The 20,856-nt window shown below is 44.0% G+C and overlaps 1 protein-coding gene across 2 annotated transcripts; it reads right to left on the bottom strand.

Moving 5' to 3' along the window:
* Positions 1 to 239: 239 nt before the first annotated feature.
* RPS10 (ribosomal protein S10) lies at positions 240 to 6,677 on the bottom strand. 2 transcript variants are annotated; one of them, XM_045543517.1, is made up of 6 exons: positions 6,590 to 6,677; positions 5,615 to 5,764; positions 5,227 to 5,398; positions 3,576 to 3,653; positions 1,158 to 1,213; positions 240 to 330 (listed from the first exon to the last, which is right to left on the bottom strand). In XM_045543517.1, exons 2-6 carry the CDS (start codon positions 5,762 to 5,764, stop codon positions 289 to 291), a joined length of 498 nt encoding a protein of 165 aa, XP_045399473.1. In that variant the 5' UTR covers positions 6,590 to 6,677; the 3' UTR covers positions 240 to 288. The 2 variants fall into 2 exon arrangements, with proteins under 2 accessions (XP_045399473.1, XP_045399475.1); XM_045543519.1 differs by having other exon boundaries at positions 6,585 to 6,641.
* Between the last annotated feature and the right edge of the window lie 14,179 nt (positions 6,678 to 20,856).

Below are 20,856 nucleotides of genomic sequence, written 5' to 3' on the forward strand. Positions count from 1 at the left end.
ACTTCCCCCATGTAGAGCCAAGTTAGCATGGCTGGTTTGGGGAAGATGCTCAGCTTTCTGACTGCCTCTACGGAGCAGTACCACACTGAACACAACTCTGCAGGGAGGCGCTGGCTAAAGCAACAAGGACACATGGCAATAGAAACGAGTGACATCATCCTGGACAAGGACAACTCCCCAAACCATTTATATTCTGACCCTTAAACCAGCTACAAAATGCAAACAAAATGGACACACAAGTTTTCTGACTACAGGTTTATTCAACACAAAATACCCCCCCCTCCAATTTTACTGAGGTGGCTGACCACGTCCACGACCAAATCCGCCTCTCTGTAAGAGAAAGCAAAGGACATCAGCATTAGCAACATTCAGGTTCTACCTCTTTCAAGGTTTCACTAACTTTTAGGCCTCATTATCACTGGCGAAGCCCCCAAATGTAAATGGCTAGAAGAGTGAATGCGGGCCATCAATGCCAGCCCTGCCCCTTATCTAGGCCTGTTCCCTCATTGGTAAAATGGGAATATGGCCACCCCACTCAGAGTGTGTTCATATACACACACACACACACACACACACACACGGAAGCACCCAGCACAGGGCTTATCTTGTTTCTACCATACACGCTTCCTTTTTCCTTCTGAGAGCAACTGTGTGCTATGGAGACCTCCCATAGGACAGCTGCTGCCCCAAAAGTGATATGCCAGCCCCTATGCCGGCACTGTATCTAGATTAACCAATCTCACAATTACCTTGATAGCTATAATTATCACCTCTATTTTATACATGAAGAAAGTGAGGCAGAGGAAACTAAGATCGTATCATCTGAAAGACAAAGGATTTGGTTCTTGAGCCCACCTAATCTCCAGTGTTTATTTCAATCTTAAGCTTTGGTTCCTGAAACTATTTCAGGTTATGACCCTCATAAATGAAACAGAAAATACCAGTAAGCACATGTATCAATTTGTGAGACTCATCTCAGTAATCATATATTTAATAAGTTTGCATGCTGTGTCTCATTGTAAAATTTATTTGGAATTTGGAGAAAACTGAGAGTTCAGGACCCACCACACTATACCACATTCTCAGAACTTGCAGGGCCAAACGACTGAGGCCAGAACAAGCAACTGCTTACAGAGTGTGAATAGGGAGATACTTACAAATTGGAATTCGGTTGCGGACCCAGCCCCAGCCTCGGCTTTCTTGTCGGCACCAGCTGGAAAATAAAACACCAATTTAGAGTCCTCATATGATCTAATCTACTGTAGGGTAAAAGAAGACAATTCACTTGACCCTAATCCTACAGAAAAGCCATGTACCTACCTACCAGCCCATGAAGCATAAGTAAACTACAACAAAAGTGAGAAACACCTTCTGAGCCACCTTTGATCCCTCCCCCTCTGGGGCACCCTTCCCAGCCTTCCTTATTTTACCATTCAAAACTCACAACCCGAACTATCAACTCCTCCAAGAAAGCCTTGCGTTCCTGTGTGGTACCAGAGGATCTTCACTCATCACTGAGTTATTCACCACCCACTCCAGATCAGCACTTAGCTCACAAAGGGAGTGCAGTAAGGGAAAAACCAAGAGGTAAAGGCAATGAGGGCCCACAGAAGCAAAAAGCAACTTTATCATCAAGGGAGAGAAGCAGACAAGATGAAAGATCCAGCCCTGCACCCCCTGCATGGCAGCCACTAGTTCATTTTGAGATGTGTGCAAAACACAAATCAGATTTGAAAGATTTAAGGAAAAAAGAATGTAAAATATCTCAATACTGAAATGTATCAATATTGAAATAATCTATTTCTGCTTGCTTTTTCAAGTGTGGCTACTAGGAAATTTTACATTACAGCTATGGGGAGGAGGTAGTAACGGTGATACAAAGAATATGGTTTCAATAATTATTATTAAAATTGGAGTCTCCTTTTGCTCCATTTCAGACCACACCCACCACAGGCTCCCCATGCCCATCACAGCCTCCTGTCTGCTCACCTCCCTGCCCGCTGACCAAGCGAGCCACTGCGTTCTCCCCATCCCCATACCTTTGCAAAGCCTGAGCTCTTGCCTGAAATGCTCACTTCCCCCAACATGAGGACCCCTGTGGTCAGGCCCAACTATCACATCCTCCAAAAACAGCTTCCCCGACTGACTTCCCCATGTGCTGTAACTTCTAGTATGAGTTATCATCAACTTCTTTTGAACCAAGGGCTGGAGGAATTCATTCTCACTACTATGCTGTAAGGTATTCAGGTCAATTAGTCACTTCTATTTTACTTATAAACAGTCAGGAAAAATGACAAGAGAAGATAAGAGTGGCAGAAGTTAGAAATTCCTTTTACACATTGCTTTTATGTCACTCTTTCCACAACAAAGAGTGACTCTTTAAAAGAAGTTAAATTTTGTTACTGCTCTGCCAAAATACTACCAAGGGCTCCCCATCTTACTCAAGAGCAACACCCAGAGTCCTTACCATGGCCCACACCCTCGTCTCCCAAAGCCTTCTATTGTTTATTTTTTATTTTTTTTTTTGTTTTTTGAGACAGAGTCTGGCTGTGCTGCCCAGGCTAGAGTGCCATGGCATCAGCCTAGCTCACAGCAACCTCAAACTCCTGGGCTCAAGCAATCCTCCTGCCTCAGCCTCCCAAGTAGCTGGGACTACAGGCATGCACCACTATGCCCGGCTAATTTTTTCTCTATGTATTTTTAGTTAAATTTCTATTTTTTTTTTTTTTTTTGGTAGAGACAGGGTTTCACTCTTGCTCAGGCTGGTCTCGAACTCCTGACCTCAAGGGATCCTCCCACCTTGGCTTCCCAGAGTGCTAGGATTACAGGCGTGAGCCACGGCAGCCCCTTCTATTGTTTAGATAAGCCAGGTGCCCTCTCTGGGGGCCTTTACCTGGAATATTCTTCCCCTAGTTAGCTACTGGCTGGCTTAAATTTCACCTCTATAAGACTTTCTCTGAAAACACAACTGAAAATCGCCAACACCCACCCCCTTTGCTTTAACTCCCGCCCCACTCATACCACCCACACCAACTGACATATACTTACTCCTCCCACCACTAAAATGCAAGTTCAATGAAAAGGGCCTTTGGTTTGTTTTGTAAACTACTATCTCCCCAGCCCTAGAACAGTGCCTAGCATACACAAAGGCTTATCTTCTGAATAAACAAACATCCACCACTCAAAAACAAGACTGTTTTGCACTGATTCTTGCAGCAAGAAAACAATGAAGGTTAAGTTTGAGCCCTGCCCTCGGGGAGCTTACAACACATAACACAACCTGGAACAAGGAAAAGCATTTTGCTTCCTGAAAGCTGCAGTTTTGCTCAGTTCAAGGTCTTAAACTAAGGTTTTCTGTGCCCACAACTCAGAGGGTTTCCCTTCTAATTCCCATCTATCAAATCCCTACATAAGGAAAGATGCACAAAGGACCGTGGCTGTTCTGATGATCTAGAGATTGAAACCAAGGATCTTTCCTGGTCACCCTGGTAGCTTCAAGGGCTGAGCCTCAACCAGGGCCAACGCTGAGAATCCAGAGATTCTACCCCACCGACCCTAATAGATCCATTACTCACGGGGCACAGCACTCCGCCTGTAGGTGTCTCTGTCAGCTTCCCCTCTGGTGAGTCTTGCAGGTCGCTCGCCTTCCAGACCTGCATAAATTAAACCACACTGTGAACGCAGGGCAACGTGGGAACTCCATGGGAACTCTATTCGCTTATGGCCAGGAAAACTGCCAATACTCTCCTGTTTTTACTCAGCAACCACGTGGTTACGATGGGTTAATGGGGGCACGTGACTCCTTGTGCCTACAGCTGTCAGCTACAGACTTCTATTTCCTCACAGAAACTTGTCATCATTGACAGTTTAGTACCTCAAAAACCTAGAAAACTCACACCTCAGTTAAAATGCCACATATTTGCAAAAAGATTGCCTTCTTCTACTTTGTTTTTCAACAAAAAGGCATTTTCCAATTTTTAGCAAATTTAGAAATCCAGCTGTTTCTACTAACATCTGAATAGCCAAAATTTAGAACATGCCCCATCCAGGCGGAAAATTGAGTATGCAAATGGAAAGGAGGCATCTTAAGCTCAAAGTCCCAACTCCGATATTAAATATATCATCTGGAGGCCACCAAGAATCCTTTAGTTCCTCTTGGGATTTTCTGTAAACCTGTAAAGCTGTGGGATATATATTAAGTCACAGACCTCAAACACTACTTTAAAAAATTCTCATAAACACAAGAAGTAAATTTAATCTAGTATTATCTCCACCCAATTACTTTGGAACTTACCTGGAGCTCATGTAATTAGAATAGGAACTAAATAGTATGAACTTTAAAGCAGAACGAAAAAAGCCTCATCATGTAGAGAGTGTTAAAAATAAATGCCAGGCCCAAGTATGCTTATTAAATCAGAAACTGTAAGACAGACTCACTGCAGATAGACACTAGTAGTTTTTTCTCCAGGTAATTTCAAGATGCAGTAGAAAACCTTTGCTCCAGAGATATGTAACTCTATCTAATAACCACTAAAACCCCTTAGGAATTTCGTAACAAACACAGATTCCTGAACTCTATATAGGGGAACCCGGGTGGTCTGACAATTTTGTTCAGCAATCTCTGATCTCATCATCCCAGCCCGTGAACTCTCTGCAGCTCCTACAAAGTTCATTTGACAAAGAACCATAACTTTTAACTGTCAGCCAGTAGTGATCTCCAGAGTCAGAAGGTAATTCACCACACAGATGCACATCCTTTCACACCATAATTATACAAATATCAATTCTTCTCCATTCTACTTTCTATAATAATTTTTGCCACTGTTGCCAAGAAACTCTACAAAACTCTTTGTTGCTTTCAAATGTGATAAACACCTTTGGTTTGGACTTTTTAAGGATAAGTACCACCTCACTCTGCTAGAAAATAGTTACTCAATGTGCTACCATGTGTCTGGACATTTGCACAAGTACTGGGGAAGAAAGCCACAGGCTAACATTCTATTCATGTTCAATGCAATGTCATGGATGGCCTGAAGGCCTAAGTCCAGTTTTATTACAGGTCGCAAGCCATGTTCCAGGTTTGGTCCAAGGTCCTGCATGCCAGTCCCTCTAAAGCTGACACCAATGTGTTATCAGGAACAATTCCATCCCTCACATACAAGAAACTATCCCCTCCAAAGGGCTGCTTCAGAGCAGACTGGAGGCCATTTTATTTGGGCACCATACCTTTCGGCCGAGGTCTGCCTGTCTCTGGACGGCTGCGGCGCAGGGTGGCAGGCACAATCTCAGGGGGCAAGTGGAGATAATCACGGAGATACTGGATGCCCTCGTTGGTAAGGTACCAGTAGAAATGTCTCCAGGCAAACTGTTCCTTCACGTAGCCTCGTGACTTGAGAGACTGTAAAGCAGAAAACTCGTTATGACATAACTAGGAGCTTGAAGCTAGAAATGACACGCAAAGCTTCCTAAACAAGTTTCCAATGTACCTCACTGCCCTTCAAAGCAGCAAGCAGCACCAGCTGTCCTGACCACTCCTTGGAATTTGCCTAAAACATTAACGGAAAACCCCTCTACCTCCACCCAATCCATCAGTCTCCCCCTTTCACCCTTATACCTGCATGGCCTTCATGACGTGAAGGTTGGGCACGTTCTTGTCTGCCAATTCTGGGTGCTTAGGCATATGGACATCCTTCTTGGCCACCATCACTCCCTCCTTAAAAAGCAGTTCATAAATGGCAATCCGGTTCTTCTTGGGCATCAACATCTGCAAGAAAGAAACGATCATCAAGAGCACTTCGGAGCAATGTGGCCAGGGTCCAGTAATCAAGTACACGACCCAAAAATGGCCCCACAAAACCACCACCCAATGGGCAGAAAATTCAAACACACCCTAGAAAACATGCAGAAGGGAGGACTACAAACTGCAGAACAAACTCGGACACCAGCACCCTCCTCACCCCAAAAACCAATTCAGGTGAAAAAAAGGCCGCCAAGACGTTCAGACAAAACCGGGACAAGGGTGCGTATTTGCTCCAGACTTCCATAGGCGCTCACAATCACAGAGGTATACGGGGGCAGGCGGGAGGGAAGAGACCCTGTGTTCTCAGCGTATACAGAGGCCATGAGTGACTGTACCTAGTGAGCAACCGGGCGGCTGTACCTTAAGGTAGGCACGGAGGGCCAGGAGGAGTAAAGTCCTCGCTTCTTGACGGGCCGCTGACCCGAACCCGAAGGGCTAAGGCCTTCCCACCCTCATTTCCTACCACTCCCCCCCAAACAGAGGGCCAGGCCAGGCGACAGTCCGCAGGGCTCCTGTCCCGAAGGGAAAGCGTGCAGATGGTACGCTGCCTCCGCCAAGCAAGTGCTGCATCCTCCCTTCCTCCTCCCTCGGCCATCCGGACGCCAGTCTTTGCTTACTAGCGACCCCCTACCCCCTCAAATACGCCCCCCATCCCTTGTCGCTGCCCAGAAATGGATGTGCGGGGAGAGTAAGAGAAGCCCCCGCCCTGACTCTGGGGAGGAGCGGCCGCTACGGCAACAGGGCGGCCCGGATGGGGGCCGATGGAACCCCAACTCCAGAGGACCTCACCGCGACGGCTGCAGCGTCCGGAGCCGCGGCTGGAAAGGAAGGGGCATGCGCGGCGCGGCGTCTCTTCCGGGCTGGCGCGGCCCCGCCCCCCGCCAGGACCCGCGCGTGCCTGGGGTGGCCTCGGCGGTGCCTGAGGGTCGGCGGGCTCTGACCCCGGGCCCTGACGGCCGTAGGGGCACACGCAGGAGCGAAGCGCGGCGTGTTTCTTTTGAGCCTATGTGCTATATCAAAAAATGGACGCGTATGTTTGGGCTGTCCCTTTAGAAACACGCTGCTTCCTTTTTTCCCGCCAAACGCTGAACTTACTATGCTAGTAGTATATGCCCTTTGAGCAGCAGAAGAGAGAGAACATACAGGTAATAACAATAGTAATAAAGGAATAAAAGCAGAATCGCATCAACCAGAAAAACTTTCAAAGTCATATGCACCCACACAAATACATTTTTTGACAAAAATAGGATGTTTTGTATATGTAGTATGTATGATAGGTTCTGTAAGCTGTTTTTTTTCTTACCTACATGTCGTGAGTCTCTTTTCGTGTTAATAACTGCAATGTTAATGACTGTGTAATAGTCTACTGGATATTAATCACCCTATGATTAGATTTATATTTTAAAAATCTTTCACTATTATAAGTAACAATGCTACACATATATTAGCACCCTTGCCCAGTATTTTCCTGAGGGTAAATTCCTGGAAGCATAATTGTCGAGTAACAAAGCATGCATGTTTAGGTCTTTGACACATGCCACATTGATTTGCAGGAAGGCTTAATCGATTATTCTTGTGTCAGCAAGTATCGTTATTAACAAGGCTTATTTCCCCATTAACCCTACTGACATGGAATAATATCACTCTTATGTGTATTTGCCAGTCTAACAGGTAAGAAATGTTAATCTCACTATTCTTTTAATTTGCATTTCTTTGATTACTACTGTAGTTAAATATTTTTCTTTTTCTTTTGTTTTTAGAATTTGTGTTCATTCTGTGAAAGCTGTCAGAATCAAAATGAAGTCACTTGTGATAATAACCCTGACAAACTGACCTGAGGAAGGCCATGAAGGCGAGGTTGTTATGCACAAATGCCTGATAACAAGAACTATCCTAAAAGACTCTCCAAAAACTACAACCTTACACAAAGGCATCGAAACCTTACAGAAGGAAATACTTCTGGGAGAACATCTGCCCAGCAACTGCCTTTCCAGGCTCAGATTGGTGCCACCCTTGTTATTGATCCTTGTAGCCAAGGATAATTATCTCAAAAATACTACGTAATTCTCCCCATTTTTCCTTTGTATTCCTTTACTTTCCTGAATACACACATAGCTTAGTACTGTGGCATGTATATATTCCCATTGCAATGCCCATGAAATATCATTTTCTTTTAGAGAGCCTCTCTCTGTTAGGTTGACACTTCTATTATACATTATCTGTTCATTTCTATTACCTGTTTTTCTATTCAGAGTTTATTCTTTTCCTTACTAATATGAAGTCACTCTACATATTAAAGCTATTAACACTTTGCCACATATTTTCAAGCATTTCCCCCAGTTTTTCATTTGTCTTGATTGTCATAGTATTTCAAAATATTCTTTATATTATTTTTGAAATTCCTTTTGTACAACTCTGTGATTATATATTCAAATCTTGATGGTTTCAGACATGTACAATGCTTAAGAAGTCACTTCACATCTCAAGATGATATAAACATTCACCTGTAGTTTCCTGAAGTGTTTTTGTAGTTGCATTGTTTAAAAATAAGTATTTATTGTATTTTGGCTTTTTGGCTAAGATCAAGTGCAAAAATAAGTATTCACCACTTTTGCAAGATGAAAATAGTTCTGGGGATTGGTTGCACAACAATGTAACTACACTTCTGAACTGTAACTTAAAAGTGGTTAAGATGGTGGGGAAAATAAGTATTAATAACATGTTTATAAAATAAAAAAAGAAGCTTGAACATACGGACAAGGAACAAGTTGATCTAAGGACAAATCAAGAAGATCTGAAAAAGAATAAAATAAAACTTACAAAAAACAAAAACTAAAAAGATTAAAATTTAATAAAAAGACCAAAAAATATATCTGACACATTTGAAGAGAAAAATCACAGCCTGAGCAAGAGCAAGACCCCGTCTCTACTAAAAATAGAAAAATTAGCTGAGCCTGGTAGCATGCGCCTGTGGTCCCAGATACTCAGGAGGCTGAGGCAGGAGGATCGCTGGAGTCCAGGAGTTTGAGGTTGCAATGACCTGTGATGATGCCACTGCACTCCACCCGGGGCAAGAGAGGGAGACTCTGTCTCAAAAAAAAGCTAACCGCTATGCATGAGTTTGCCTCTTTCGAGTCCCTGCCCTGGTTGAAAACAAAGAAGTGGAAGGGACCCTCTAACAACTCTAACTCACACCTCATTGAAATTGTTCCAAGTAAAATCTTGGGTCCATTGTACCAAAGTAAAGAGGTGCCCCATAAAAGGAGAGGACTCAAGCCCCCAGTGAAGGGGTCAGCCTTTAGGCGATCTAAAGTATCTGTTTCAGAAAAAGGGAAAAATAAAAATGTTAATGTATTTGCTAAAAAAAAAAAAAAAAAGATGCCACCCAGGGATGGAGGCACCACGAGAACACTGCCATTCAGGGTGAGCTGGGAAGAGCTGTGGGTTCCTTCTCAGCCTCTTCTCACTCCACATCCTCTCCAGGTGACCTCAGATCCTCACAGGGTTTCAGATGATGCCCTTGCCTGATCTAACCCAGCTCTCTCCCACAGGACACATTCCGAGATTTTTATCTAAAATTATACTGGGCATTTGCACCCATGTGTCTCATGGGGACCTCACATGCAAAGAAATCTAAAACTGAATTCTCCTCTCATGAACAATTTAGTGGTATTTCAGATAAGTAGAAGCATAGCTTATTGAGGAAATGGTGTTGAGTACTGGCTAACACTTTGGAGGGAAAATGTTTTACATTAGAAAACATTCCAGGAGGATAAAAGATGTAAACGTAAAAAATAAAATCACATAAAGACTTTGAATATTTTTCCAAGTGAGCTGGGGAGCCACTGGAGGGAGGGATTTAAGCAGGGAGTGACATGATCTGAGATTGTGGCAGGATCACTGTCGCTTTAGTAAGGGGAGAGAACTGGGAGATTGTTTCAGGAGACTGCATTCCACTGTTGCTGCTGGGAAGTGAGCGGTCACACCTGTCTTCTTGCTGGTTGCTTTGATGATCTTCTTTTTGTTTTTGATGTTTTACCATTTTGATGTGATATGCTTAGACATGGATTTGTTTTTATTTACCCAACTTGAGATTTGTAGTGTATCTAAAAATGTGTTGTCAGCTGGGCATGGTGGCTCAGGCCTATAATCCCAGCACTTTGGGAAGGCAAGGCAGGAGTTGGAGACCAGACTGGGCCACATAGCAAGACTCTATCTCTACAGTCTCTACAAAAAATAAAAAATTAGCCAGGTGTGGTGGCACCCACCTGCAGTCCCAGCTACTTGGATGGCTTAGGCAGGAGGATCCCTTGAGCCCAGGAACTGGAGGTTGCAGTGAGCTATGATCATGCCACTGGTGGCACAGTGAGACCCTGTCTTTAATAAATAAATAAAGTGTGTTGTCGTCCAACAATTCTGGAAAATGTTCTCACAGTGTCTCTTTTCTACTGTATTATTTCTTTATGAGACTTCACTTAGACATCTATTAGACTTTCATGTCTCTTATTTTTTTCTCTCTAATATTCTCTTTCAATCTCTGCACGGTGTTGTGATTATTTTTTTCACTTCTATCTTTCATTTCACCGATTTCTCTCTCTCTCTCTATTTTTTTTTTTTGGAGACAGAGTCTTGCTCTCTTGCTCTGGGGAAGAGTGCAGTAGTGCAGTGGTGTCAGCCTAGCTCACAGCAATCTCAAACTCCTGGGCTCAAGCGATCCTCCTGCCTCAGCCTCCTGAGTACCTGGGACTACAGGCATGCGCCACCATGCCCGGCTAATTTTTTTCTCTATATATTTTTAGCTGTCCACATAATTTCTTTCTATTTTTAGTAGAAACAGGGTCTTGCTCTTGCTCAGGCTGGTCTCGAACTCCTGAGCTCAAATGATCCTCCCATCTCGGCCTCCCAGAGTGCTAGGATTACATGTGTGAGCCACCTTACCTGGCCTCTTATAAACTGTTTCTTAGGAGCTTAACGTAAGCCTGTTTCTGGGGCTACCCTTATCTGGAGGAAGACAAGCAGCAATACCCTATCCCACTTCCCTGCATCGATTCCAGGATGCACGCAGTTCCCATTCTACATGCAGGGCTTTGCTAATCTGCTGGGTTACCTCTGATTCAAAACAGGGTCCATTATCACTGTGTGTGGAGGAGGGAGCCTATGAACATCTTGATGACCTGTGGGATCATCCAGTCCACTGTGTCAAGCCTTGAGAAACGGGTCACCAGCTTCCCACTGGGCATCCACTCAAAGAAGATCTTAGGCGACCACAGGACATTGTGTAGCAGATCCAGGTACAAACCTCAGGAAGCGACACCACCATGGAGTGGTCACCTAGCAAAATGCCCATGGCTCTGTGGGCTCCCGGATCCTGCCAACAATGGGGCTGTTGGTCCTGAGACTGAGCCAATAGTTAGAAGCCAGGGCGGGGACAGGAAGAGGAGTCCCAGGACACAAACAACTTGACCTTCCCTGTCTGAGCCTCCTTTGCCTCCATCAGTTTCCAGGTCCCTTCCTTCTTGGCCGTGCTGCCGTGGAGCCTGCTGATGTCCTTGGTGTAGGAGGAGGAGCTGCTGAGCTGTCTCTGCAGTGGCCTGTCTACGGCGTCTATCACCAACATGCCATTCTCCATCTGCCTGGCCTTCCCTGGGCTGCTGGTACTCACTGTCCCATTGTCCTCTGAGGCTTGTTCATGCTCTGCGCTGATGTCCCTGAGCAGAAACTGGACGAAGGCCCTGTCCTTGGGTGGCACCTTTTTGAGGACAGTGGCCATGCCTTTCTCCCTCCTCTTAGTGTCCTCTCCAGCATTTAGCACAATGTCTCACGTGTTACTTAGTACGTGTTTCAAAATAAGAAACGACTTCATGAAGAGCAGAGGACATGGGAAGTTACTGAGTGATGAAGGAGGTGAAATAATAATACCTCTGACGTTACAAAAGGCTCCTCAGATGCTGACGCATCATGGGGTTCGCTGAGTTCCACCCAGCAGTTAGGCACTGGGCCCCGGGCACTGGGCCACATGGGGACAGGATCATATGTGGATCCCAAATCAAGCACCAATTACTTCTGCCATGTGCTGAGAGCTATGAAGAAATGATCAGGGTGTAGTGATAGAGAGTAATGCGGGGAGGTGACATTTGACCTAAAACCCACAGAGAAGGAGCCAGGCTTGGGGTGAGTCCTGGGAAGGGCACAATGCAGGAGAGAGCTTGGGCTGCAAGGCCAGCATGGCTAGGAGGTGGTGGACAAGGTGCAGCTGCACGGGCCGTCGGCTTCAGGAGGCATCAGCATTTTATTCAAAGTGCAGTAAAAAGCCATGGAAAGGTTTCAAGCAGTAGTGACAGGATTAAACGAATGTTTTAAAGAGATTACCTTGATGAAGAACAACCCCATCTTTACCACTCCCACCCTATATTGTGCATGAGATATATCCCATGAGATATAGGTGCAATCACCTGCCAGATGTTAAAGACAAAAAACAAAACAAACAAAAAACCCCTGAAGTTTAGAGAAATGGATATTTCTTGCCCAAGGTCACAGAGGTTGGAGGTGATGAAAGTGGGCTCTGACTGCAGAGTCTACAGGCTTCTCCCTGCCCTAGGCTGTCCCTTTGCAATGAGGTTATCTTGCTGGGGCCAAGGCCAGGGGCCGTGAGAGGCAAGCTCATTCCTGCTGCCAGTTAGAATCCCCTGGAAGGCTTTGAAAACCCATTCACCCAGGCCACACCCCAGATGGATTAAGTCAGGCACTGTGGAGTGGGGGCTAGGCATCAGTATTTTGCCTTTTAATTTTTCCTAGTGTGTAGTATACATACCGTAAACTACACAGACCTTTAGGTTACAACTCAATTCATTTTTACATGTATGTTTGTGTGTGTGCATAAATCCATGTTAATTACCATCCAGATCAAGATATAGCATATAGCCAAATACCACAGGAACCTCCCTTTCCAGACCATCCTTCCACCCCCTACCCCTGCGTGCACACTATTCTGACTGATGTCACCACAATGTGTACGTTGTATCCAGCCACCTGCTCCCTCTTCCATCATTAGGTCTGAGAATCATGCATATTGTAGGTATCTGTAGGCAATGATTAATAATGCTGCTGAGCAGTGTTCCACTGCAAAGATACACCATAATTTGCTGAAATATGCACCAGTTGATGGAAATTTAAGTTGTTTCCAGTGCCTGGCTATTTATAAACAAAGCTGCTAAGAATGTTCTTGTACGTGTCTTTTGGTGGACATAAATATTGATCAACAGCAGTTCCTAAAGCAGCCAAAGTTGAGAACCAGTGACTTTGAGGAATGTATAAACACCCGAGGGCCTCTACTAAGGACAGAAGCCAGGGTCTGGGTCCCTAGGAACCCTTGGGGGTCTCCCCAGTTTGGAATTGAGTACACTATGGCTTGTGAGGATTTTCGAGTTGCAGTTCCTTTCTTTTCAGATTACTGGGCCTTTAATAAACTCTCCTATCACAGCAGGAATGGAGAAAGACCTGAACGATCAGCCCCCATCCCTGGCCAGCCCCATGTTCTCAGGAAGTTTCTCTATTTCCAGGGCTCTGGGAATGGGGCAGAGGATACTGGTTCATGGCCCGGGTACAGCGATTCACTGGCTGCAACAACTGTAAACCAGACATTTTTCAAGAGACACCCTGGGTCTCACCTCTTCCCTCATCTCCCTTCGCCACCCCTAGAATAGCTTTCCAGTCCTGCAGCACATTCTCTCTTCCCACTCAGGCAGAAACCTCCTCAAAAGAGCCATCTGTGCTGGGAATCTTCATTTATAGCTCCCACGGCATATGTGAGTTTGTGATATGTAGGTAGATAGCTGCTGACACATTTCCAGACATGCGCGTGGGCGTGCGTGTGCACGGACACACACACACACACACACACACACACACACACACACACTCAGATCGCCCGTATCAGGCACCTCGGGATTGGAGGCCTGTTTTCTCCTCCAAGTGGAGCTAGGTCATCCCCTCCACTAGGACAACCATGCCATGGGCAACCTCCCCTTTGATGACTGCCACCTCTTTGCCTATCATATTTGGAGCAGCCCCTCTGACTGCTCCTGTCTGGTGCTGTGGTGACTATTTTCCCCGAATTATTTGATTATGACCAATGTCAAAGCGGAAACAACGGAGTCCAGGGAATGCCACGTATTTCTAGCCTGTCAGATCTGTTGCCTGTGTCCCTGCTCTGGATGAGATATGAGATGACCCACATTGCTGCAGAGGTGATCCAAACTGGAGGTGACCCCCATAACCGTCAAGGTCTGGTCCATACATCGTCACCTGCAAACCTCTGAGCATTTCTTCTACTTCCCTATGTTCTTGTTAACCGCCTAACCACATCTTTGTGTACCCATTTGGCAGCTGGAAAAACTGACACATTGGAAAGTTTGGAATGTCAGCTCTGTGAGGGTAGGGATTTCTGCCTGTGGGCTGGGGCCCTGGCAGCCTGGAACAGTGCCTGGCACGCAGGAGAGTCTCGGTAAAGACTGAATGAGGGAGTGTATGTTCCGGGCAACTTGAATCTGTGCTCCTGTGTTGTAATCCTCAGGCTTGGCCCAAACAAATTCTCTACTTACATTAATTTTGCCTCAGTTTTTTCATTCTAGGTCGACATCAGTAATCAGTAACTTCCCAACAGAGAAAGCTCTAGAACCAGATGGAGTGACTGATGAATTCTTTCAAACATTAAAAGCTGTAACTCCAATACTTCTCAAACTCTTAAAAAAATTAAAATCAATCAATGTAATATACCAAATCAACAGAATGAAGAAAAAAAAAGAAATGAATGAAGGTTGTGGTGCATTGTGGTTTTGAAACTCCTACCTCGATATCCTCTTTCTACTGCACCTCCTTCCCCCGCACAGTCCACCGAGCAAGGTGGCCACACTCCCCCCCACCCCCCGAGGGCTTCCACTCGTCTCCCCCATCAGAGCCTCCTTTTCCCCTGCAGTTGACAGCACAGACTCAGGAGCCATGCGGCCGGTGGCAAGCCCAGCTGTGGGGACTTGGGCAAGTCTCTTAGCCTCTAGGTGCCTTGGCTTCCTCGTCTCTGTACTGGAGATAATGGCAGTACCAACCTCATGGGGTGGGGGGGGAGGGGAGAATTAAAAGAGTTAATACAAGTGATGTGCTTAGAACAGTGCCTTGCACGTGGAAAGTGCTCAATAAATGCTTATCAGTAATTATTTTTCAATTTATTTTTAAAATTCCATTATAAAATAAGATCAGATACAGGAAACCACAGAAAACAAAGGTACGGTTTTGTTTTAGTAAGGAAAATGCCCTTGTGATCACCACCCAAGTCAAGAACTAGAACTTTGGCATACCCCTACCCTGCCCCCATAGAAGCCCTCCCTTCCCCATCTCAATTGCAGGCCTGGGCCCACCCAACAGTGCCCCCCATCCTGGCTCATAGGATGCACTTCTGAGGAGGTTTATCACCCAAGTGTGCATCACTAGACACCATAGTTCAGCCTCACCTATTGAAAAATCAACTTTATTGAGGTATAATTTATATCCAACAAAATAAAATTCATTAATCTTCTTCTTCTTCTTCTCTTCTTCTCCTTCTTCTTCTTCTTCTCTTCTTCTTCCCTTCTTCTTCTTTCTTCTTCTTCTTCTTCTTCTTCTTCCTCTTCTCCTTCTCCTTCTCCTTCTCCTTCTCCTTCTTCTTCTTCTTCTTCTTCTTCTTCTTCTTCTTCTTCTTCTTCTTCTTCTTCTTCCTTTCTTCTTCTTCCTTTCTTCTTCTTCTTCTTTCTCTCTTCTTTTTTGAGACAGAGTCTTGCTCTGCTGCCCAGGCTGGAGTAGAGTGCCATCATCACAGCTCACTGCAACCTCAAACTCCTGGGGTCAACCGATCCTCCTGCCTCAGCCTCCCAAGTAGCTGGGACTACAGGTGTACACCACCACACCCAGCTAATTTTTCTATTTCTTTTTAGAATGAGGGTCTTGATATATTGCTCAGGCCGGTCTTGAATGTCTGTCCTCAAGTAGTCCTCCTAGCTCAGCCTCCCAAAGTGCTGGGATTACAGGCTTGAGCCACCAGATTGGGCCAAAATTCAATTTTAATTGCACAATGTAATGAGTTTTGTTGGGTTTTTTGTTTGTTTGCTTTGAGACGGGGTCTCACTCTGTTGCCTGGGCTAGAGTGCAGTGCTCACTGCAACCTCAAACTCCTGGGCTCAAACCATCCTCCCACCTTGGCCTCCCAAAGTGCTGGGATTACAGGCATGAACCACCATGCTCAGCTGAGTTTTGACCGGTGTATTCAGTCATATGACCACCAATCATGATATAAGAACATTCTATCACCTCCCAAAATTCCCTTGTGCTCCCTTATACTCAATTCTTTTCGCCCAGTCCTGGGCCCAGGCAGCCACTGACCTTCCTGTCACTATATATTACAGTTCCCTCTTCTAAAATTTCGGATAAATGGATTCATATGTTGTTTTCTTTTTTGAGTATAGTTTCTTTCATTCAGCATAATGGTTTTGAAATTCAACCCTGGTGTTGCCTGTATCAGTATTTCCTTCTTTTTTTTTTTTTTTTTTTTTTTGAGACAGAGTCTCGCTGTGTTGCCCGGGCTAGAGTGAGCGCCGTGGCGTCAGCCTAGCTCACAGCAACCTCAAACTCCTGGGCTTAAACGATCCTACTGCCTCAGCCTCCCCAGTAGCTGGGACTACAGGCATGCACCACCATGCCCAGCTAATTTTTTTCTGTATATATATTTTAGTTGGCCAGATAATTTCTTTCTATTTTTTAGTAGAGACGGAGTCTCGCTCTTGCTGAGGCTAGTCTCGAACTCCTGACCTCGAGCGATCCACCCGCCTCGGCCTCCCGGAGTGCTAGGATTACAGGCGTGAGCCACTGCGCCTGGCCTTTCCATCTTTCTTATTGCTGTATAGTATTCTGTTGAATGAATATACCGCATTTGTTACATATTCTTCTTTTGATGGACATTTGTTACCAGTCCTTGGTTATGAACAAAGCTAGTATGAAAATCGGTGTACAGGCTTTTGCATGGACATATGCTTTCATTCTCCTGGGTAAATAAATATCCAGGAATGGGATTGCTAGGCTGTATAGAAGGGGTACATTAAAATTTATACAAAACTGTCAAACTGTTTCCCAAAGTGGCTGTGCCATTGTACATTTTGATCAGCAATATATGAGAACTCCGGTTACCCTGAATCCTCCTTAGTATTTAGAATTGTCAGATTTTTCTTTTAAATTAATTTTTTAAACCATTCTAATAGGTATGCAGTGGTATCTCATTATAGTTTTAATTTGCATTTCCCAAATGACCAATAATGTTGAGCATCTTTTCATGTGCTTAATTAACCATTTGTACATCTCCTTTTCTGAAAGGGCTTTAAAAATCTTTTGCCCGTTAAATTTTTCTTTAACTATAGTAAAATATATGCACCATGATATTTACCATGTTAACGATTTTTAAGTATAATGTTCACTCTTTTGCCCATTTTAAAAACTGGGTCATTTGTCTTGTTGAGTGTAGGAGTTATTTATATAATCTGGATATCAGTCTTTTTTTCAGATACATGTATTATGACTATTTTCTACTCCTCTGTTTCTTGTCTTTTCATTTTCTTGACAGTGTCTTTTGAATTCCAGGGTTCTAAATTTTGATCAAGTCTAATTTATTACTTTTTTTTTAATGATCCGTGCTTTTCGTGTCCTAAGAAATCTTTGCCTACCTCAAGGTCACAGACTTTCTGTTTTCCTTTAGAAATTTTTTAGTTTTAACACTACACTTATGTTTACAATCGATTCCAAGTTAAATTTTGTGTATGGTGTGAGATAGGAATCAAGATTCTTTTTGTTTCAAATGGATATCTAGTTCTTCCAGCGTCATTTGTTGAAAAGACATTGAATTACCACATTGAATTACCTTGACACCTTTGTTGAAACTCAATAGACCATGAAGTTGTGGATCTACTTCTGGACTCTTTTATGTTCCATTGATCTACAAGTCTGTCCTTACACCAATACCACACCTTCCTAATACTGTCGCTTTACAGAAAGTGTTGAAATCATGTGGTATAAGCCTTCCAACTTTATTCTTCTCTTTAAAAATTGTTTTGGATTGTTCATTAAAAAGAAAAAAACAGGCTGGGTGCAGTGGCTCATGCCTGTAATCCTAGCTCCCTGGGACGCCAAGGCAGGTGGATCGTTTGAGCTCAGGAGTTTGAGACCAGCCTGAGCAAGAGCAAGACTCCCTCTCTATTAAAAAAAAAAAAATAGAAAGAAATTAGCTGGACAACTAAAAAAAAATATATATATATACATATATATATAAATTAGCCGGGCATGGGGCATGGTGGTGCATGCCTGTAGTCCCAGCCACTTGGGAGGCTGAGGCAGTAGGATTGCTTAAGCCCAGGAGTTTGAGGTTGCTGTGAGCTAGGCTGACGCCACAGCACTCTAGCCCGGGCAACAGAGTGAGACTGTCTCAATAAAAAAAGAAAAAGAAAAAACCAAAAACTTGATAAATGTCATAAAAAACAAAGAAAGACTTGCAAATTGAAGGAGGCTAAGGAAAAATAACTAAATGCAAGGTGAGATTCTGGAACCAAAAAGGAGAATTAGAGAAAAATTCATGAAATTCAAGTAAGGTCTGTATTTTAATTAATAATATTGTACTAATGTTAATTTCCTTTTCCTATATGAGAGATTAATATTAATATTAAGGGAGCAAGCTGAAGGATATAAAGAAACTCTGCATTAGTTTTACAACTTTTCTCTAAGCCTAAAGTTAGTTCAAAATAAACAGTTTTTTAAAATGTACAAATATTGATTGTAACAAATGCAGGACTCTGGTGTGGGATGTTGATAGCAGAGGAGGCACTGGGGGGAGGGACAAGGGGTATACAGGAACTCTTTGTGCTTTCTACTCAATTTTGCTGTGAACCTAAAACTAAAGCCCATTTTTTAAAAAGGAAAAAAAAATTTAGGACACAAATAAAAAAGAATGAGATAGGAAAAAAACTTGATAGATCTTTTTTTTGACAGATTTTTTTTCCCCGATTAAAAGAATGGTGGTAAAATACACATAGCATAAAATTCATCATTTTTAAGAGTGTAGTTCAGTGGTATTAAGTACAATCATATTGTGCAACCATCGCCACTCTCCATCTCTAGAACTCTCTCATCTTGTAAACCCGAAACTCTGTACCTTTACCCAGGAGCCTCCATCCTCCTCCCCCCAGCCCCTGGCTACCATCATTCTACTTTCCATCTCTATGCCTTTGACTACTCTGGGTACCTCACATAAGTGGAATCATATGGTTTTTGTCTTTCTTGTGACTGGCTTATTTCACTTAACTAATGTCCTCAAGGTTCATTCATGTTGTAGCCCAAAAAATAAAACAAAACAAAAAGACATAAATAGAAAGGAATGACAGGGAAGAAACCTTGATAAGTCTTTTTCATTTACAAGTTCTCCTCCTGTATTATTTTTCCTGTGCTGCATAACAAATTATCACAAATATAGCGGGTTAAAACACACAGTTACTATCTCACAGCTTCCATGGGCCAAAAGGCTGGGCACAACTTAGCTAGATCCTCTGCTCTGGGTCTCACAGGCTGCAGCTAAGGTGCTGTCTGGGTGGCATTCTCATCTGGAGGTTTGAAGATGAAGAATCCGTTTCCAAGCTCCTTCGGGTTGTTGGCAGAACTAATTTCCTGTGGTTGTATGACTGAGGGCCCCAGGTGTTTGCTGGCTGTCGGTTGGAGGCTGCCCACAGTTCCCCGCCACGCAGCCCTCCCCACAGGCTGGGCGCAGAGTGGCTGTTTGCTGCTTCAAGACTAGCAGGAGAGTGTCTCCCTCCAGTCTGTTACAATGGAGTCTTCTAACAAAACCCGAGCAGGGCCACAGCCCAGCACCTTTGCCCTGGTCTACTGGCCAGGAGCAAGTCAGTCACAAGTCCCCCCACGCTCCGGAGGAAGGCTAGGACTTGTTGGGGTCACTTAGGGCATGCTGGCCACACTCTCCATCCCCTTTTCTTTTTCTTCACAGCAAATTCATCCAAGTACCTGGGCCGCCAGGTCTGTCGAGTTTCCTACAGTCTGGGTTTTGCTGATTGTACACGCATGGTGCAGTTCTACGTGTTCCTCTGTTCCCTACATTTCTGGTGACCTGGAGGCTGGATGTGTGTGTAGAGGTTTGGTCAGACTTGGGTCCCTTCAGCAACATTTCAGATGGTGGTGTGGTCCTCTCTCAGGGGGTGCGTGACATCTGGTTATCTCTTTTTGTGGTGTAAGCTTATTGCCTACATTGGCTAATTCAATTGGGGCAGTAATATGATGATATTCTAATTCTATTACTGCTTTTTCTTTTATTCATTGTCATACTTTTATAAGATGATGCTTTCCTTACCTATTATTTAATATAGTTCATATAAGGAAGGCAGGATAAATGTTTGATTCATTTATTTACCAGTTTTCAAGATAAATAAATTGGTGACCAATTGTTTTTTAATAGTATTATGAACCCATGGATTTAAACCTATTTGATTGATTTGAATTCATGGCGATTCTTATCCTTATTAAAGCTCACATGATCAGTGGGAGCCTCTTCAAACCGGCTCCTGAATCCTTTTGACATAATCCTGTTAGTCTTTGAGGCCTTCCTAGCTAGCTGGTGTGTCAAGGTGATCCTGGCTCGTCTTGTACCTTCTGCTTTCCTGCTCTAGACTTGAAACAGGGCATTTCTCCAAGAAGCCCTGATTTCATGGAAACAGTATTTCAAGACCACAGTCCAGGCTCTGGGGATGCTATTGTTATTGAGTTAGCGTTTTTGGTGGACAGAACTAGGAAATATATTATAATTCTTCAGTAGCTCATCCGATATAAGGAAGAAAGGGGGGCTTGGAACTGACAGGCAATAAATTAATAACTGGCACATCCACTTTTGTCTGGCCCTTCTGTCCTTCATTTCTGTTGTCCCTATTCTGCTGCTCAATTTTATTCCATGCCCAGCAGTTTCTATGGGGTCCTGTCCCACAGAGCAGGGA

Source organism: Lemur catta, chromosome 2 (genome assembly GCF_020740605.2).
Source record: "Lemur catta isolate mLemCat1 chromosome 2, mLemCat1.pri, whole genome shotgun sequence".
NCBI classification, from domain to species: Eukaryota; Metazoa; Chordata; class Mammalia; order Primates; family Lemuridae; genus Lemur; species Lemur catta.

What these genes read in the sequence shown, in the direction of transcription:
- RPS10 (XM_045543517.1), bottom strand. Translation starts at nt 5,764, where the DNA reads ATGTTGATGCCCAAGAAGAACCGGATTGCCATTTATGAACTGCTTTTT. An exon ending in AGGCAGACCTCGGCCGAAAG is followed by an intron (nt 3,654 to 5,226) that starts GTATGGTGCCCA and finishes TAATTTATGCAG; the next exon opens with GTCTGGAAGGCGAGCGACCT. An exon ending in CAGGCGGAGTGCTGTGCCCC is followed by an intron (nt 1,214 to 3,575) that starts GTGAGTAATGGA and finishes TTTATTTTCCAG; the next exon opens with CTGGTGCCGACAAGAAAGCC.